Source organism: Balearica regulorum, chromosome 3, assembly GCF_011004875.1.
Source record: "Balearica regulorum gibbericeps isolate bBalReg1 chromosome 3, bBalReg1.pri, whole genome shotgun sequence".
Taxonomy (NCBI): domain Eukaryota; kingdom Metazoa; phylum Chordata; class Aves; order Gruiformes; family Gruidae; genus Balearica; species Balearica regulorum.
In genome coordinates this window covers 101,637,405-101,657,043 of record NC_046186.1, presented here as the reverse complement: position 1 = coordinate 101,657,043, position 19,639 = coordinate 101,637,405, and the positions used below count along the sequence as shown (strand labels likewise).

The window sequence follows — 19,639 nt, the reverse complement described above, 5'->3', positions numbered from 1 at the left end:
ATGGGCTACAGTCCTTCATGACCTGCTCCAGCGTGGTCTCTTCCATGGGGTGCAGACCTTCAGGAGCAAACTGCTCCAGCGTGGGGTCCCCCACAGGGTCACAAGTCCTGCCAGCAAACCTGCTCTGACATGGGCTCCTCTCTCCATGGGTCCACAGGTCCTGCCAGGAGCTTGCTGCAGCATGGGCTTCCCACAGGCCACAGCCTCCTTCGGGTGCCTCCACCTGCTCCAGCATGGGGTCCTCCACGGGCTGCAGGTGGAATCTCTACACCCCCTCATCCTCCCTCCATGGGCTGCAGGGGGACAGCCTGCTTCACCATGGACTTCACCACGGGCTGCAGGGGGATCTCTGCTCCGGCGCCCGGAGCACCTCCTGCCTCTCCTTCTGCACTGACCTTGGTGTCTGCAGATGTTCTTACATCTTCTCACTCCTCTCTCCAGCTGCAAAAGCTCTCTCTCCCTACCTGGTTTTTTCCTTCTTAAATATGTTATCACAGAGGCGCTGATTGGCTTGGCCTTGGCCAGCGGCAGGTCCGTCTTGGAGCCGGCTGGCATTGGCTCTGTCAGACACAGGGGAAGCTTCTAGCAGCTTCTCACAGAAGCCACCCCTGTAGCCCCCCCGCTACCAAAACCTTGCCACGCAAACCCAACACAAAGGAAGAGGAACATATGAATACACGCTTCATTGCAAGAGCAATGATGAAGCCAGAGTAAGAACAAAGAAAAACTAACAGAAATTAAAAATGAGAGCTGACATTGTCAATATAAAGATGCTAACAATATCCACAGGATACTAAACTACTATAATAAACTTGTGCTGTAAGAGTATGTGGTAAACAGTGGGCTATCATTTCCTTTTTTTGTCAGAGAAAGAGTGGAGGAAGCTAGAAGGAAATCACCATAATCTAATACAAATGACATCTTTGATAATTATTTAAAAAAATTAAAGTGTCATTTATTCAAAACTAATGTAATAATAAGTCTTACTTAAAATGTCACAGTAGTTCTCATGGGGAAAAAAAGATTTATTTGTCTTGGTTTACAGCTGTAGGCTTTGCATAAATATTCCGCAGTAACTGCATTTTAAGAGATTGAGTGGTTTTATATCCAGTATTCTCAAACCTATCAAATATTAAATCCCACAATGCTTTTTAAAATGTAAACCTCTATTACACCTGTTTGTACATGTGATACCTACACTCACTTAAAGCACAGAGAAGTGATGTTAGCTCATCCAGATAATGCATTCACACTTTTCCAAGGAGTCAGAAACAACTTGGGATTTACAAAAAGACTAGTCATGATCTCTTCTAAGGAATGTAATTTTACATTACACACTTGTAAACAGAGAAATCCAGGCAGAAAGAACTTTCCTATGAAATAATTCCCATAATTCAGGGCAAACAGCCCAAGTGTGTGATACCAATACAGATCCATTTGTTTCCTGGAAGGAAGAACACGATGTAAACTATGTGTGTACACACATATATTTTCTAAACAGAAAACTGACTCAGGATAGACTCAGGATAGCTAATCATTGTAATGAGCTCCAGAAAATAGGAAAACAATCTAATGCTCTATCGTGCCTCTCCCTAGGCATTCTCCAAGTACAACAATGTTCCTCAAAACTCATCTTTAATGTTGAAATGTGGCTGATCTTCAGGTTTAAAGTCTAGATTGGGGCTGCCATCCTCATTCAGAATTCGTCGAGAAGTATAGCCAACAATTGGATATTTGGCCTTATAAACATTATTGAAGATATCATCCAGGGACTTGAGTTCCTCTTCTGTGAGTCCTGTCTAAATGAAATATGGAAATGAAAGTCCTGTCTCAAAGAAATAAAAATACAGATATTTACATAAATTTTTCTTTTTTATTGATTACTATAAACCTGAGGGTCAGCTTTTGGGTTTACGTTGCAGAGCACGATTAACAAAACTGATAGTATAACCTGTAATTTTATCTTCTTCATTCAAATTCAGCCTTGACAAAACTTTAATCTATTCAGGTCAAACAAGCCATTAATCTCCCTTCATTTTCGCTGCATAAGTACATCACACCTCAAACAAGCAACAACCCACTGCCAGAGTTAGCATCCACTGCTGTTGTCAGGGACACAGGATACATTAAATCCAGTGACAAAGAAAGTGATTTACTCTATGTGGAAGCATCTTTTCAAACAGCAGGTAATTTCTCCTTTGCATGCTTACATAAATGGTATTGATTCCACAGATTAAAAACTTTCCTCTTTAAGGCTGTTAGCACTGCACCTTTCATGAGCAGTAAATACATATCTGTTTTATGTATTTACAGAATATTAATGCATTTTGGTTTTATTTAAATTGATTCACATATTTAAAGTAATACAAATAATTTAATATTATCATTCATCATCTTGCAAAAGAATAGAACTTTGCAAAACAGAATTAAACTAATAGTCCATTTTCTTACTATATCATGTGTAAGATCTGCTGGATCCAGAGACATCTTTGCAACTCCTCTTGTTGAGTCTTTTCCAACCAAAGCATTGTATGGGGCTCCTTTTCCATAAAATTCTGTCAGATTAAAAAAAAATAAATTATCCAGTGATGATCTGACAATGTACAGCCTCTACTTTTCACCAGTCTGTTACACTTGTCAGTGAACTGAAAGCAACAACTCAAGCCTAAGGCTTTTCTTTCCATAACTGACTTTTGATTTGCTACCTTTTGATAATATATCCCAGTCCTTAAAAAAAACAAAACAGAGGGTGGGGTTATACAATACAATGGCTGAACTCCTATACTGCAGTCTTAAAATTTACCTATTATTTAGGGAGCTGTGCTGTACATTCTCATGAAAGTTTTTTTAGACTCCAGACTTTGCAGTGGTAAGCCTTGTCTAACTTAGGATTTGAAGATGAGCCAATGTGTATGTCCAGACAAGCTGCATTAACAAGCTTAGTACAAACAAAGTGACAAGCCATTAGTTTGCTTATGATGACATTAAGGCAAGTGTCCAGGACCCCTATGGTCCCTTCAAACATTTTACAGCAAATCTGGATTATGTAGCAGTTCAAATGAAAACATCTGTAGTTCTTAGGGAAGGCACAAACAGCAAATACATGTACGAATGATGAGGCAAGAAGCCTCACGAAGTAAGAAAATTTTAAAGGAGAAAAAAATTACTTAGCCCCTGTGTTCCTTTCAAAATCAGTCAACTCTTCCAAGAGTTTTGACCACACCACTGGGCAGCACGGGTTGGCAAACACCAGCCAAAAGGAAGAGATGACGCTGCAGCAATGCTGATACTGTGTAGTGCAATACAGTCGCATCCAGGTTAGCTTTGATCTGGCCAGTTCATGTACCCAGTGCAATAAAATGCTGTAGCTCTAGCTGCCATGTGGCCTGACCCCACATCTGGCAAGGACTCGGGGGTCTGGGCAGGCGTCCAGCGTTTCTGTTGTCAGTGCCCAAGCTAACAACTATGCTGACTTGTCTGTCTGTGTGTACTGTAATCTCAAACCAGTCTAAGTTCTAGACAAAACCTTAGCAGGGGAGGTGTCAGAGGAGGAAAACTGAGTTTTTTCAAAAAGGAAAAAATATATTCTTTTTGTTGCAGTTGAAATGCAGGCTTCTAATACATTGAGAACATTTAAAACCAAGCGACTGAATAATAGCATGAAAACAAAGCAGATGGCAGAGGAGAAGCAAACTCACCTTTTCCAGAAGTGACATCAAATACTACTCCCTTCACCGCCAGGTAAATGGGCTGTCCTTCCTGGAAAAAAAGCCATCAATATTTCCTCAACACTTAAGCGCAGGCAAAAGGTAATTAGTTTTAGGTATGAAATCCATAAGCATTCAGAACACAAGATAATTAAATTCTCTTTTGTATTTTTTCTCGTTTGTGTGTGTATACAAGTATACACGTTATCTCTCTTAAAAATTCTTGCTTGTGTTTTAAACAGTCCCTGAGATTTTTTTTAGGATTTAGGCATATGGAATGAGAGAACCTTTTTAATCTCAACATCACAATCATAGAAGACATGTCCCTCTTGCAAGTCACCTCTTGCCTGCAAGCTTGTCTGCTCAAAGATGATCAACTGCATCTTTCTATTCCTAATGCAGATGGATATAGCCCAAGATAAAAGGGTGTATGGCCAACAGCATTCTTTATTCGATTAAGAGAACAACAGATAAATACATAGACACACACAGATCTGATCTGCTGACATCTGTTGTACTTAATAAGCCAGTGCTTCTGCTTTGTCTTTTATGCGTAAGATGTATTTTTAGTCAGATGCTGGTTAGTTTCTTGAAAGTATCTAGAGAAGACCCTGAGAAGGTCAGCCAGTGAGTTTTTCAAAAGAGAAGACAGATGTGTATCAATTTATCATATTGAATGTGAAGTTCTGCTGAGACTTATACATCACGGAAAGCTAAAAACTCTTAAGTTGAAATTGCTTTGTTATTTCTCTAAACTTGTAGGAAAGAAAAAAAAAGGGGGGGATCTAAATACATAGTTTAACGAATTCTTGAGAGAAAATTGCTTTGGCTCCAACTCAGGATAATCTGAAATTCACTGGCATGAGTACCTTGTCAAGCAGGCAACTAATAAAATAGGAACATGCCATCAAATTGTCTGTACGCAACTTCAACAGACCAAACTCAGCAGCTGCCAGCAGGACAAATGAATAGCAGGCTAGCAACACACGAATGCCAACAAACTTCTCACAAACGCCTGAACAGCAAGTTATCCCATAGTTACTGGGAGGGAGGGAATAGCACAGCAGCAGAGCGCGAGAAAACCAAATTTTAACGTGGTTTCAGGACACCGAGCATCAGGGAAGGTGGCAAGGCTGGGTGCTGTGCCGTGCGAGGCCAGGACGCCCCACCGGCCCTGGCCCAGCCCGGGCCCGCGGCTTTAAAGAACCGGCCGGGGAGGCTCGGGGGCCCGAGGCCCCGCCGCGGCTCTGCCTCCCGCCCGCCCCTACCTGCTGCCCGTCGTATCTGGCCAGCTCGGGCTCGGTGAAGAGCCGCACGGGAGCCTCAGCCGGCGGCTTGAAGCGCAGCTCCCGCTCGGCCGCGGCCGGCAGGACGCCGAGCAGAGCAGCCAGCAGCAGCCGCACCGCGCCGCCCGCCATGCCGCGGAGGACGGACGGCGGCCCCGGCCCGGCCCCGCCTCCAGCTGCCGATGGGGGCAACCCCGGGCCCCGCTCTTCCCCCAGCAACCGGGCCCGCAAGAGGGAGCAGGTTCCTGGCCCTGTGGTTTGGTTAAATAAAAGTACGTGGGACGAGTTTAAGCCAAGGCGCCCGTGCACTTAAATTAAATACCTACACGTAAAGTGCCCGGCGCTACTCCATTAGAGGCTCAGGGCTGCAGCTGGGGAGCGCTTTGGTGCGGGATGTGCAGCCAGCACTGCAACAGCGTCTAATAAAAGATTCCTCCATTTCCACCCTTCTTCCCTCTGAAGTTTTACATGTTTATTCACAAAATCAGCACGCCTAGGGCAGGCTTTGTCTTTATGACTTAAAAAAAACTAGCGAACTGATATTTTTAGCCTGAGGAAGGACAGAATAAAAAGGAAAGTTGCAAATGACGTGATTTCCCCATGCTATAAGTATACCCCAGGGAAACATTCTGGCCTGGCAGAAGAATGAGCCATTTGATGCTTGTAATTCCATATAGAATTAAGAAAATTAGAAACTTTTTACAATTTCGATAGATATATCCCATCCCTCACTGTAGTGCTGGCAAGCGCGGACCTGAAGGATTTAAAACTTGGATGTTTGATGCCGCGGCACCCAATCTTCTCAACTACCGTGCTGTAATTCAAATCCCTATTTGATATCTCTGGTCCTTGTACAGTGTGTTGTGAAAGCTGAACAGTTCTGAGAAGGATCTGGACAGTAAATAGGAGATAGAAATGGGTTTGATCTGTGCTTTAAGGATTGTTTATAAACTCTCCTTGCATAAAATCCATGTGTCCACCCTGGAGGACACCTGTTCCATGATGCCTGAGGTGACACCCTTTTCCACAGGCTGACCAAAGGCAGTTCTGTGCAGTAGTATAAGTGGAGCTGAAGTAGCTAATCCGAAGCAACATCTCCATAGTTCTCTTCTGGATGACACAGGCAGCACAAGGCAAGGGAGCGAGGGCATGTCACCACAGTATGGGGGTGACGATCAATGAGCAATGCCACATCTCCATGTGAGGAGCTGGGCCAAGCCTGCAGAGCCAGGGTGTGGGGAATGCTGTGGCCATCTGGGAGCTGACCGCCACAGGCTGCTATCCGGTGCGGCAAGCAGAGCATTAGTTCTGTCACGGTGAAGGTTTACAAGGTTGTTACTGTGATTCTCCTTAAGCAATGAAGTTTGCCTACACTGCCTAAACAGTAGCTAGGTTTCTGAACGGGCTTCCCATCCTGGCTTTCTGTCACGTCCATTTGCTGACTCTACATGCCACAAGACAGGCGTGAAGTGTCAAGCAGAAAAGAGACCTTTAGTAAGGCTTTGGACAAAACAGCTCCTGAACGCTCCTGTTATGGGCGAGAAAGAGCTCTGGCATTTGCCTGGTTGCTCTGCCTGCAAATACCCTGCGTGGCTTGTCGCAGAGACCCACGCTGCTGGGAAATATGCAAAAGTCTATTTTGTCAGTTTGGTTCAATCACATTATGGATTTACCTTTTATTCTGAAATTGTTATTTATTAGTGTCTCCCCAGGGAAAGGCTGCAAGTGTTGACTACTAGCCAACATCTGTCTGAAGTGTTACTGATTTGGGGGTAAGTTAGAGCCTGCCTTTGAATCGCAGACATCTGAAAAATGAATAACAAGAACTAAAACATTTTCTTTCTGAAAGGAGAAGTTGTATACTAGGATTGTTGTTGTCAAAGGACTCCAAACCTTGGTTATTAACTTAGTAGGTGTGGGTCTTAGGCACAGGGAAATGATCTACTGAGCAGAGACTCCACTAGAGCGTTGCATCTCAATGCAAGCAATGTTGTGCATGCTTTTTCTTGATGATGAAACATTAACAATTACTTCCATGCTGGGAAAGAAAAATAGCTGTGTAGGTATTTGTGGATGGATGGTTCGTGAGTCAGCTCTTATGTGGTTTTGGCTTTTATCTTCCTCGAGTGCCCCATTGCTACCGCTTCTCTGCTGGCGCAGCATGGGCGGGTCTTTGCAGGAGCCCTGCGCAAGTTTTCTCTGGTTGCCAAGTGAGACTGTTGTTTCGGTGTTCTGCTAGCAGCCTTGAACAGCAAAAAATAATTTAAAAAGAGAAAGTAATATTGCATGCATCTTGGGGAGAGCTTGCAAAATTGTTTTAAATTGCTTTTCCAATCTAGTTTGGTCTCACGTAGGAGAGTTTGCGTTGTGATGCGCGTGGTGTGTAAAAGACTCATTTCCCTGTCGCTACACAGCACTCTTCTGTGCTCTCAGTAGAGAGAAATATTCCCTTAACCTCACAAAAAGCCCACTTATGCGTGTGACCAGCAGCCGTGTGCAGCATTGGACAGCTTTACGCTGCCTACAGCACGCGACCTCGGCAGAAACTGCTAAGCGAGCTCTGGAAGCTCTAACAAGACCCGACTTCGATGACGTTGCAAGCCTTTTGGTGCGTTTTAAAGCTCCGTCCCCTACAGCCTGGACACGGAAAACGAGGGTAGTTATCGCCGGGGCGGCTGCCGGCTACCCCCCGGCCCCCCGAAGGCCTGCCCGCTGCCCGCCGCTGAGGTGAGCTCCGAGCTCCCCGCTGCCCCGCCCCTTCCACACACCCGGCACCAACGGTCGCCCGGCAGCCGTTAAAGCGGCTCGCGCCGGACTACGTGTCCCAGCAGTCCCCGCGCCGCTGTGGCGAGGCCGCGGTGCCGGGGCGGGAAGCAGCCGGGCGGGTAGGGGGTCCCGGCGCCTGCGTGGCCCTGCCCGGGGCAGGGTGGCTCGGCTCGGCTCGGCTCGGTTTGGCTCGGCTCGGACCGCGGTGTTGCCGTCTCTGCTGGCCCCCGCCGCTCCCATCCGCCCCCCTGCCGATGCCATGCTAAGATCAGACGTCTCCGCATCCTACCAGGAGGTACGGGGGGACACGGGGCCGGGCAAGCGGACGGTGGGACCCATCTTTCTGGGAGGGGCTGGGGCAGTTCTCCGGGCGGCGATGTGCGACCCGGGGCTTGCCAAGCGGTCACGCTCAATGCTGTCGCCGTGGGCTCGGCTCCGCTCCGGTCTCTGGCTCTCCGGCTCGGTAGGGTCTCGCCGTGAGGCTGTGTGCCTTCACCTGCCTGGAGCTGCCCCTAGCCCCCCTTCTTACTGCGGGTAACTGGGATGTCAGGTTGCGTCTACGCTCGCTAGAAAGAAATGGGTGTTTTGGGTGTGCTTAATTTCATGTTTTACCTTTAAAAGCGGTTAATATAATCGGGAGCGGTACTTCTAAATCCACGAGCTAGGTACAGCTGGCCGGTGAGCTCTCTGACTTGGGCTTTTGTAACCGGGAGGTGGTCTGTCGGGCGGCTGTGGTACCAGAGCTCTCACGTATGAAGCCTAAGGCCATATTCTCATCCTGCCAAGAGCCTGAGGCAGCGGCTATTTGCATATCGATGTCCAGGCTCCAGCAACCGGAATTCCTTGCTCGTTCCTATCTCTCGTACCAGAGATACAAGCTGTTCGTGCCAAGTTTGGCAGCGGTGGAGACTTGAAGCAGGTCACTTTGGTCTGCATCTTGCAGGCGAAAGGAATGCAGATGTTTGCCTTCCTCTGTATGTGATAGGTAGTTTGGGGCTCTGTTTTAATGCGTTCTAATTTAGTTTAGTGCTGTCTGTTTAGTTTCAGCTTCTGGTTTTTGTGCCTGGCTAGAAGGCATCGGAAGGTGGTGAATCAGTGGGTCAGCAAAAGGCCTGTATGGACAAGTTCCCCTTATTTAAGAGTGTTTTATCCCATGATTATCGGGATAAAATTAACTCATGTAAGAGCTTGTATGTAGGGGAGGTACTTGAGAGAGTTAATGAAGTTGCCTTGATGCCTGAAGAATGGACTGGACTATGCACATTACACTTCCACCTTATGTATCAGCCACTACTGACGCTGTTCCGTGTCCCAAGCTCTGTGGCACAAGTCTAGACGGTGTGTGACTGCAATGGCTATGTTTCAATCCCTTCTCTGGCACCTGGGGCAGTCTGTGATGGCCCTGCTCCTAGCAGGGATGCTGAAATGTCTGGAATTGCCTCTTCTGAGCTTCTGTTTGTCCAGTGCTTTTCTGTGTGCAGGACTGAAAAGGAACTACTGGGTCATGGACCAGCTCCTGCAGTTATTTCTCACTTAGCTGTCCATGCCAAGCCCAGAGGAATGCTGAACAAAAGTCTGTTTCATGCCCTTCCTGCTCTTGATATCTTATCCTATTGCAAGCTTAACCGCCCTGCAAGTTTGTGTTCCTTCTGCATTAGCACCATGTTTCATTCACCTCTTTTATCAAAAATAACATGCAGGAAGAGCTGGTCTGTGAGGGCGAACACCATTGGCGTACGCTAGGCTTACTGTTGTCACTTGCCTTGATTTGGGGATTCTGTCAAGTGTGAAACTAGAATTGGCTGTAATGCAGTAATGCTGTGCTGGCCTCCCAGTCATTAGGAGGCTGTAGCTCAGTATGTCTGTGAGTTGTTGGGTTTGTAAGCCTGTGCTGCTCTGCCTTGTAGAGTCAGTGTGCCGCGTGCTGTACACTCAGAACACAGTGGCTGAGCTATGAGCAGTGCTAGGCTTTTGGTGGCTCCAGAGGATTTGTGCTACTTCACCTCTTGTAAGTCAGGTGTTCACATTTGCAGTGGAATTAATTGGTTTTAGGGGGTCTTACACATCAGCTCAACCTACTCACTGCACCTGAGGCAATGTTAGCACTCCTGCTTTTGACTAGCTGTCCTTCACTGGTTTTATGTGTGAAAAGCTTATGAAACTGCCTTGTGAGCAGACATAATAAAACATATTCCCGTATTGTTTGGGGTTTTGTTTTTGTTTCTAAGGAATGCTGAAAGGTTACATCTTCTGAGTTTTTTTTCTTTTCTCCTATGTGTTGAAGACTCACTGTAGGTCCTCTTGGGAGGATACGAAATGTTGCATATTGTGCTCTTGTTTAAATTTGTGTTGGGATCTCCTTGCTATCAGGAATAGAACTCACTTATCTTCTACATAACCTCTGTCGATGAGGTGCCTGTATCCAGGGAACCCTGGCTGAACCAGATAGGTGTGCGAGTCAGCTGAGAAACTGCAGTGAGTTTGTACCTTATGTCAAACTTTTTGGATCAGCTCTGGTATAAGAAATTTGCATGAGTATAATTTGAACTGGCTTCTTAGCTGATTTAGCTTAACTAGTACAAGAATTTCAGTGAAGACTCTTCTTGTGTCAGAATAGCTTATTTTGGGTCAGGTAAACAAACAGAACTGGTATGTTTCTACAAAAAGGAGCAGAGTGATAATTTCCCTTTTTTTTTCTAATTATCTTCGTAAAATATCTTCAGTTGGACCCTGGTAAGTCTCCTGCAAATGCAATGTTTAGTTCATTAGTTACCTGTTCACACCATGGGAAATCGTGCTTTACGTGCAAAGCATTTAAAAACAACTGGGTAACTGCTTTCAACTTGCTTTGCGTGGTGGTAGTGAATACAAATATAGCAGGAGGTGATGGAGACGTTACGTCAGACTTAGACGTAAAATGAGTGCACTCTTTCCTAATAAGTGCAAATAATGGTATAATGATGATTTCAATACTGAATTAAAGTTGAATGAAATAAAAGCACTTCCTTATGGATACATGCATGTTACTGTTGGGTGAATTCAGGGTGTAAAGTTTAATACCATTCGGTATGGCTGCTGCATTAACTGTGCCCCCATGTTCCTTGGAATAGGAACAAACCCAATCTTCCTTACCTAATTACATAGGTGACGCTGAGTGTTTAGCTTGGACAGTTACGGTGCAACACGTGATGTGCTGTAAGCTTACTCCCCGGTTTGCTTAATTTCTATGTCAGTTCCTGCCACGAAAGAAATTTGGAAAACGTAGAGGAAATTAGACTTTATATATATATATATATATATAAAAGTCTAATGCTTCACGATCTCATGTGATACCTATCTGATGTGACAAGCTTCTGACTTTGACAGAAGTGTCTTGGCAGTTTGGGCCTGGAGTTCTGAATAGCAAAACAAGAAAACATCTGGTCTCTGCTGTTTTGGAAACACTGGAAGACTAATTGGTTGCATAACCACTAATATATAATAATATGTACAGTGAGCTCAAATAAGTACCAAAAATGTAGAGATGTTTGACTGTAGTCTTGTAATGACCCACCTACCTGTGTGGCTGAGACTGCATTTGAGCTACTTGCCCTAATACCTGTCAAAATGCAACTTGCCCTTTATGCACCTCTTTATTAAGAAGCACTAATGCTCTGTTTGCTGGTATGTGCTGTGGTTTGTTTATGCCTAAAAATATGTTCTTGACTGACAGAACAAAGTTCCTGCTTATTTCAGAGGGCATTTCCCTAATTGGGGGTTTAAAGTGGGCTGAAGCTGCCAGGGAAACAATTACTTTGATCTTGAAAGAAAAGGTGATGTTATTGTTGAAGCAGCAAGGTAGAAGTAGGTTATATTTACGTGCCATCTTTTTCTTTTTTTTGCAGCATGCAAGTCACTTAATTTTTAGCTGTAGGTCTTCATAAATGTGGCTGTTATCTTGTGAATGAGTGGAACCAGTGTTGGGTGCTTTTGGACTGGGGGCATGGTTTTGTGTGTTTGGTTAGCTGGAGCCTCTTTTATCGATACCATAGAAATTCCAGCAATTGCAAGTTGAGAGCATGTTTGGAAATTGAACTACTGTTTCAACTACACAGCTGAGTGAAGATGTGGAGCGAGTATCTGAAAACCCAACAGATGAGAGAGAAGGAGAGATGAAAGTTCATGAAGATTCCAGCTCTGTTATTTTACCTGGTGAGAACTTTTGACCCAGAAATTACCAATTTTAAGTGCCTGGTAAGCTGTTTCTGTGTGGGGGTTTGGTTGGGGGTTTTTATTGCACTTCTGAAGACAAACAAAATGTTAAATTACTTATTTTAAGGAATAAGTGCTGGTGGAAAGCCAAGAGTTTTTACAAGGATTGTGGTGAGAAAATTTGTCATGAACTGTGCTCAATCAAAGAAGATTCAGCACATCTGGTTCTGAGATAGCTTAGTATGTCATCTTCCTTTACGTTGTATCTTACCTGGGTTTCAGTGTCAGTGATGGCAGTGCATGGCAAGCAAAGTCTGTGCCAGATTTACATCTGGTGCAATATTGAACAGATGTGCTTTTAACCACATTTCAGTTAGACTGTTCAGACCTGCTTTGGGAAGGTGCAGGGCAGTGTTAAGTGGGCTTATTGCAGCTCAGGTGTAGGCATTAAGGTGAGCAAACCTGAAATAAGTATCGTCTAAATGCTTTGCAGCTGTTCAAGACACACCTTTTTTCAATAGTGCAATTTTATGCATATCAATGTCCTAAGTTTCTAGACTGCCATCTCCTGGCAGTGAACTTGGAACAGTGACCATGGACCTTTGTAAGAGGTTATGTGTTCAATAGGATTTACTAAAAGGCTAGTGTTTGCTGTGGTAAGGAACAAACATGAAATCATACTATTCTAGTTGAAAGGCAGATTGTGGCATGGCCTGAGAGGGCCTGTCTTGTTAGATTACCCCACACAGAAAAAACAGTGTGAAATATGTCTACTTACCTCCTTTCATATGTTGGGGTTTAATGCTCCTTTTGTGTGTTCAGCTATATATCACTCACACTCAAAACATGACAAGTAACTCAAGAGTACGTGAACCCTTTTCTTACAAGTATTGCCAGAAGGAATGGTGAATGCAAGTAGTACGGGGAAGGCAGTGTCTCTGTATGAGTGAGACCAGGGTGAAGATCTTCAGAGAATGAGCTTTGAAGGCAAGGATACTGTGAAAGAATTGGGTCGGTCTTCTAGCTGTAATTGGGAGAATGTTTTGGTGAAACTTTTTGGTATACACAAGGAGTTACGAACTAGAGTCCAAAAATGACAGGGTAACAAATATATAGTGACTTCTACCATAGTGGAGATGCAATGCAGGTAGCTGTGCAAGAGAATTAGAATATTAAATCTGTCTGATGCATAATGCTGAGTGTAGAAGAATTGGTTCACACTGGGAAGGGGGAAAGGAGTTGTTCTTCCAGGAGGAGAGCTTGACTGTCAACAGGCTTTTTTTTCTTGTGAACTTTGAACATTGTTTCTGAGTTGTCCTTCTTGAAAATAAACCTTGTTTCCTGCCTCCCATGTCCTTAAGCAGAGTGCCAAATTCAACATGTGAAAAAGAGGCACAATCTCTAGATGATTGCCTCATGCTTGAGAAGGAAGCAGCTCATCAAAACCAGCTATAGTTGTGGTTTGGGTTTTTTTAATCAAGCTGAATTTGGGGCTTACTTTCCTCTAAGTGATTGATCTTTAAAGGAACACTACATAAAATCAGCTCAAATATTTGTGTTTTAAAGTCCTAATCTATGTTCTGTTTGGTTCCAGATAGTGAACTGGGTACCACTGCCCCTTCTTTGCGCTTCAGCAAGACCTGCCTAAAGAATGTCTTTTCAGTAATTCTCCTGTTTATTTATCTGCTGCTCATGGCTGTAGCTGTGTTCCTTGTTTACCAAACCATCAGTGACTTCAGAGAAAAGCTCAAGCACCCAGTGATGTCTGTCTCTTACAAGGAAGTGTCCTTGTATGATGCACCTGGTAAGAGTGGTAACAAACAAAATGGGTTAAGTCATTGTTCATTCTTTTTACATTTTTGGTGTTGATTGTCCCGGGCCCAGAGTGCATATAATGCTTTGACCCAGGTCTTTCACTTGCTCTTTTTTTAATCTATGTTGTGCTGACTTTGCATGGAAGTATTAATATTTTTGGGGAGATTTGGGAGCTTTCATGCCAATATGTCAAGAATGACAGTAGCTGCAGAGTGTCGTGCAACATTTGAAAGATAAGGTATGTTTGCAGACTCTAGTTTGCAGACTTTAGAATGGACCCTCTTTTAGAGAAAGAAGATAATTCCTTATGGAAATATTCCCCAAACTGTATCATTCAAAAAGGTAGCACATAGGATGTGTATCAGGACATCAGTGCTGCACTGGACAATGAGATGCTGTTGACAGTAAAGAAGGTGAATTTCTTAAACCAACCACAAAATAACCACAATGCCACTTTCTGCTTCTGTTCTACATTGTTTACAACTTGGTATTACATCAGTAGGCAATGAAAATGTGATGTGACTGCAGGGAACAATGTTGGCATAAAAATGTGGTGTGACATCAGGAAACTTTGTTGCAGTTTGCAGGAGGGATTACTCCACAGAAGCATTTTTGAATAGTGAGTTCCATCATTATTCTTTCAAGTTATCCAGTAGCCACTCATAAATAGAGCTATGGTTGCTCAAACAGTTGTATGTCAGCTTTCAATTTAAAAATAACACTTTTGTTTGAAGTGTTACCACACTTTACAAATAAGCAGTAATTGTGGCTGAAAGGTGAGCGTTTCAAGTTGATGCCATATTCCTGTAGGTGTTTTTTGTATGGTCAGTTAGGCTCAGCTCTGTAAGTAGGTCCTTGTGTTTGAACCATGTGGATCTGACTGTAAGAGCAGGGTTGTTTTTTTTATGTGAGCTTTTAGTACAGCAACTGGAAGAAAATGTCATTTAAAGAAGCAGAGCAACAGACATAAATACAAAAGTATTGTCGGGGATCCCTGCTAGATCAGAGAACCTAAATTACTGTAGCCTTTTACTTCATCACTCTGTGCAAGTGATGAGATGGCAAGTTGCAAGCATGGAGCACTGAAGAAAGGGATAAAGCATTTTTAGACTGATATATGCTGGCTGCTTTGATATCTTGCATTTTGGCAGACAGGTCATCTTGGTTGTGAGAGTTAATCATATCTAATAACTCAAACAATACTTGTGTTGATAATTGGTCTAGATTATCTTCATGCAAGTTTGTTTCCATACTAAATGTGGCATGTGTGGTGTAAACTGATTTTGAGGTTTGGGCTTTTAATTTACTAGCCTTCTACAACTGAAGTGACTGGTTTTTTAATGCATGCTGTTGGTCTGAAACCATAGATTTATAATACACATGAATTTCCATACAGGTGAAGTAATAGCCTGCCTGCCTAGTGATATAAGTAATTAGGGATGGTAACAGTTAGTACTTGCTTGATGGTTTTTATTTTTTTGTGTGATGTGTTCAGTGAACAGAAGATGCTAGATGTTCTGAAGAGCATCAGCCAGTGATCTTTGATCTGTCATGTATTGTATGTACGTTATTTTCAATTAAAATTTGACATGTTAAATGATGACATCTGAAAACATGCATGTGCTGAAGCTCTACACGTCCCACTTGACTCCTAACTTTACACGTTCTTCTCACTCAGGGCCAGAGGGACTGATGGATTAACTGCTGGCTTGTGGGAAGACTAGGGAAACTTTGTAACTTCTGTGAGCCTTGAATTGTAACAGAACAGGAACCTTGATGTATTTAACATATTGCGGAGATTCTGTCCTGATGCAGCTGGCACTCTTGTCCTGCTCCAGAAAAATGCTGAAGTGTGTGTTTTTAATTTGATTGTTTTGCTGGATCTTGAGGATAGCTCAGTATACTGTGGGATTAAATCCCAGGATGAAAATGTATACACTTGAGAAAGAAATAGGCTCTCTTCAATGTTTTGTTTGTTTTCCCTCCCAAAACAGGTATTGCCTTTTATCCGGGCAAGGCTCGGCTGCTTAGCTGCAAGCATCATTACTATGATCACATTCCGCCTCTGATAAATCCAGGTCAGCCAGGAGACATAGAGTGCACCACTCAGAGAATCAACTACACAGATCCTTTTACTAATCAAACTATGGTAATAATAATATAATTGAGCAAACTTATTCAGTGGGGATTTTCTGCTCGTAATGGTATTTGAAAGTAAAAAATATCTAGTAAATGCTGCAAAAAATCCTTGCTTCTAGGTTGTTTTGGTTTTTTAAGCCATCTGTCCTTTTTCTTTTTAGAAATGTAAAAGACCGCAGTCACTATGTATATGTGTTATGGATGATCAGCTGTCATGTGGGTGTGTGCAGCATGAAAACGTGAATGGGACAAAATAAGTAATTTTTCACAATGAAACTGTTGCTTCATTCTTCTGCTAAATGAACTGGCAAGCATACTCCTTGATACAGTAAACCTAGCTTTGACTGAAAGCAGTAGCAGTTATTCCATTAAAGCAGGATAGCTATCTCTTTTTGTATGTTTGCTGGGAATTACATACTATTTTTGTCATACTTGGAAAAATCTTAACTGGGCACCAAGTGTTTCATTACACTGAAATGCTGTGAGCTAATAAGATGGGTACATTGAGTGAGTCTGTCTTAAATTGCCCTTAAAAATGAAGGGAACCTAGCTTCTGTATAAATAAATGTTCACAAAATAAAGTAGTAACTATGTATCTGAAGTGATTGCTCAGATTGTTTTTAAGGAAACTAAACATGAACAAACAAACTACCTGGGGACCCCTTTGGTCAGCTTTTTTCTTTCATGTTTTGCCTTTTGCCTAGTCACCACTTCTTTCTGGGAAGCAGCTCCTTAGTATGTTTGAAAGTAATATTCTAGGTGCAAGTCTAGTTTAATTTCTGCCACTAATATGCTTTTTGTGTGTTTTAACAAACTAAGAACCCACATTTTATGTTGCATGGTAGATTCATTTAGAAGCTTGCTGATCCAAGAGGCTCTAGTCCCAGTTGAATGGAGAGGCACTGAGACAGAGACCTCTGAACCATGTAGAGCCCTGTTCAAATTGGCCAAGTCCTTTTGCAGGCAGCAGCTTGCTGTTCAATATAATGCCTGCACTACTTTAAGTTGTATTGTGCCTGCTAGCGTTTTTGTGGTTTTTATCTTTCTTTTGCCTTTCAGCAGCTTACTGGAGGTGCTGGGGGCTGTGAAGCTGTTCTTCTTTCTCAAGGTTAAGACTCATGTTGTCCACAACAGACTCCAAATTAGCTTGTTTCATGCCAAGAGCTTAAAGTTCCTAGACTTTAATGCTCAAACTAGTTTTGACGTACCTTCTGCAGAAGGCAGGCTGCAGGGCCTTGACTGGTAATTCCACATGAACCCAAAGGACTATGGTAGAACTAAATCAGATTTCTGAGAAAAACACTAAGTCTTTACATCAATACTTAATTTTAAACTAAAAGGAGGGATTCAGTTGGCATTCTTGTTAGATATTTTAACAGGCATATACTTTGTAACAGCCAAGAAAGTCTTGGTGTGTATTAAACTTCTATAGAGTATTAGTGACAGATGGCAAATTCATGAACAGGAAATGAGGATTCGTCTGCTACTCTCACCATCTTTCTGTTTGCTTACAGAAGTATGCTTTGGTTGTTCAAGGCCCTCGTGATGTGAAGAAAAAGGAACTGGTGTTTTTGCAGTTTCATTTAAATGAAACAGACCAAGATTTTAGTGCCATTGACTACCTTCTCTTTTCCTCTTTTGAAGAGTTCATCAACAGGTATGTAAAGGGATGAGTCTAACTGCTTTGAACGTGCTGTCAATACTAGTGCATGTATGGCTTTTTTAGTAAAAATCAGATAGGCTTTTATAATTTTTTTAACATTTGGTTTATGTTGATACTCTTTCATGTCTTAGATTTCTAAACTTGCTTTTCAGAAAATGAATTGAGGAATTTTTCAGTGACAAAAACCTACCCTTCAGCTATGTTTCAGCCATTTGTTGCTGCACTTACTAAAAGCCTGAAGTTTATGCTGACTTACCACTGTCTGCTGCTAAAGGGTGATCAGGAAGTGTGCTGTCCTGGGCTGTGTGCCAGACCACTGAGAACACTAATGTTTCTGTGATTTTTTTTTTTTGCAATTACTATAAAGATCAGATCCCTAGGATTGATTTGTTGTGATTTTTGTTGTATTACTTTATGTGAGATTCTACAGAATGCTGTAATGTCATAGATGGTTTTCAAAATTGCTTTGTATTAGTTTGACATTGGTGCCATTGGAGTGACTGATCAACCCTCTTCTAACTTTAGTAGGAGTGGAATTAATCCTGTCTTGAACTTTCTTGAAAACCCTACCCTTTTTCCCACCTTGTGAGAATAAATTCCATACTTAATTGTTTAGTTGTTTTTATTTAAATTCAAGTCCTTTTCTCTGTGATCCAGATTAAAAGCTAGACAAGAGACAGTCACAGTGAGACCTAATAGAAAGCTTTAATTTGCTAATGGTCAAATGCAGAGTGAAAAAGGGATAAAGGGTAAAGGGCATATGGAGAACAAAATCAGGTGAGGGAGAAGAAGAGAAAGAACAGATTTTTATCCTAACGAAGCATTCTTGAAGGCTTGGACACGATCATACTGGTGCTTTTCAGATAGTGAAGACTAAAAATGTTCACTCACAGTATCTCTGGCCAAAGACCAATTATCTTAATTTGCTTTTTACAAAGAATTTCTACTTCAGTGAACGAGAGATCTCAAGTCATTAAGTACTTTCTGTAATTGTACTAAAACACCTCACAAAATGCCAATGTTCTGATATTTTAGGCATTGGTATTTTAGGGTGAGAAAATACCAGTTAAGAGTAGTGATGCAGAAGGTGCTACTCGTTCCTTCTGTGTTGATTTTCTCAGTTTTTGTGACTCATGCCACAGTTAGCTGTATGTACAGCAGGACCGATTCCAGCAAGGTGTGCAGCTGTTGTGTATTTCAAGACACAAGCACAGAGACCACCCCCTGTGAAACGGAGCAGGAGGAGCAGTTGTGTTGCATCTGGTTCCTGTCTGTTTGCAGAATGAGCCAACTTACTAAGACACGACTTGGTCTATGCGTACTCAAGTCTTGGAAGCCATGTTTCTGTTCCTATTGTATCAATTCGCAGATAAGCGATTTTACAGAGCTATTTCTGCCCAAGTTAAAACGTATGTCCTACTTAAGCTGGCAGTATTTCCACAAGCAGGGTGCAAGTCTGCATGCTGCTGTCACAAATGCTTGTGCCACGTGTTGTGAGAAGGTGGGTTAGGTGAGCAAAGCAACAAGAAGTAGTATTGCAAAGGTCCTAGCTTGAAGGCCGTGTCTGTGCCAGTGTAGGTGAATCGGTAACAATCATCTGTAAGGTGCCTGGGAGAAACGTGGATCACAACCTGCTGCCTCCAGGTTTGCCAGGTCAAACTGGGTAGATGGCAGAATTGATCCCCAAAGAGATGGGGAAGTGTCTCTTTCTTCCTAGACAAGCTGCCTTGTCTTGGTGTTGGAAGGCACCGGAACTGAAGCTGGAGACTGAAGGCTGAGCCTGGCTTATGTTTGGAGCAAAGTGAAATGGTGGTGTCTATCTGGGGATGCATCCTTTGTGCAGGTAGCAGGAATGTGAGTTAAAACTGGTTTTGAACTAGCCCAGGTAACAGTAGAATTGGCAAAAGGTATGTAGGCCTTTAAACTTAGTAGTAAATGATCCACCTGTCTAGGTGAAATACACTAAGAGAACCAGTTGTGTGCAAGAGGCCAGTAGTGTCTCTTACAGCATCTTCTAAAGCTTGGTACAAATTGTATGGCTTGTCTTGCTCAGTAGTGTGTATTGCTGTCCT

General features: G+C 42.9%; 2 protein-coding genes across 9 annotated transcripts in view; one reads left to right on the top strand and one right to left on the bottom strand.

Annotated features, from left to right (window-relative positions):
• The window catches only part of PACC1 (proton activated chloride channel 1), a 46,681-nt gene that overhangs the window by 18,152 nt on the left and 8,890 nt on the right, over positions 1–19,639 (top strand). For 2 of the 8 annotated variants that reach the window (XM_075749211.1, XM_075749213.1), the window contains 4 exons: positions 11,854–11,950; positions 13,545–13,754; positions 15,760–15,914; positions 17,419–17,561. In XM_075749211.1, the coding sequence (XP_075605326.1) occupies positions 11,911–11,950; positions 13,545–13,754; positions 15,760–15,914; positions 17,419–17,561 (548 nt within the window). In that variant the 5' untranslated portion in view covers positions 11,854–11,910. Of the gene's footprint in view, positions 1–6,712; positions 6,766–7,824; positions 8,055–11,790; positions 11,951–13,544; positions 13,755–15,759; positions 15,915–17,418; positions 17,562–19,639 lie in introns of those variants that run through there. The other 6 variants (XM_075749207.1, XM_075749209.1, XM_075749208.1 and 3 more) reach the window with 5 other exon arrangements.
• On the bottom strand, positions 1,011–5,178 carry NENF (neudesin neurotrophic factor). Its single transcript, XM_075749214.1, has 4 exons — positions 4,976–5,178; positions 3,699–3,759; positions 2,452–2,555; positions 1,011–1,799 (listed from the first exon to the last, which is right to left on the bottom strand). The coding sequence occupies exons 1-4, from the start codon at positions 5,123–5,125 to the stop codon at positions 1,623–1,625; spliced, it is 492 nt and encodes a 163-aa protein (XP_075605329.1). The 5' UTR covers positions 5,126–5,178; the 3' UTR covers positions 1,011–1,622.

Excerpts from the sequence above, each read along its gene's own strand:
- NENF (XM_075749214.1), bottom strand. The coding sequence starts at position 5,125 with ATGGCGGGCGGCGCGGTGCGGCTGCTGCTGGCTGCTCTGCTCGGCGTC. Across the intron at positions 3,760-4,975 it reads CCAGATACGACGGGCAGCAG|GAAGGACAGCCCATTTACCT; the intron begins GTAGGGGCGGGC and ends CTTTTTTTCCAG. Across the intron at positions 1,800-2,451 it reads CAGATCTTACACATGATATA|ACAGGACTCACAGAAGAGGA; the intron begins GTAAGAAAATGG and ends TATTTCATTTAG.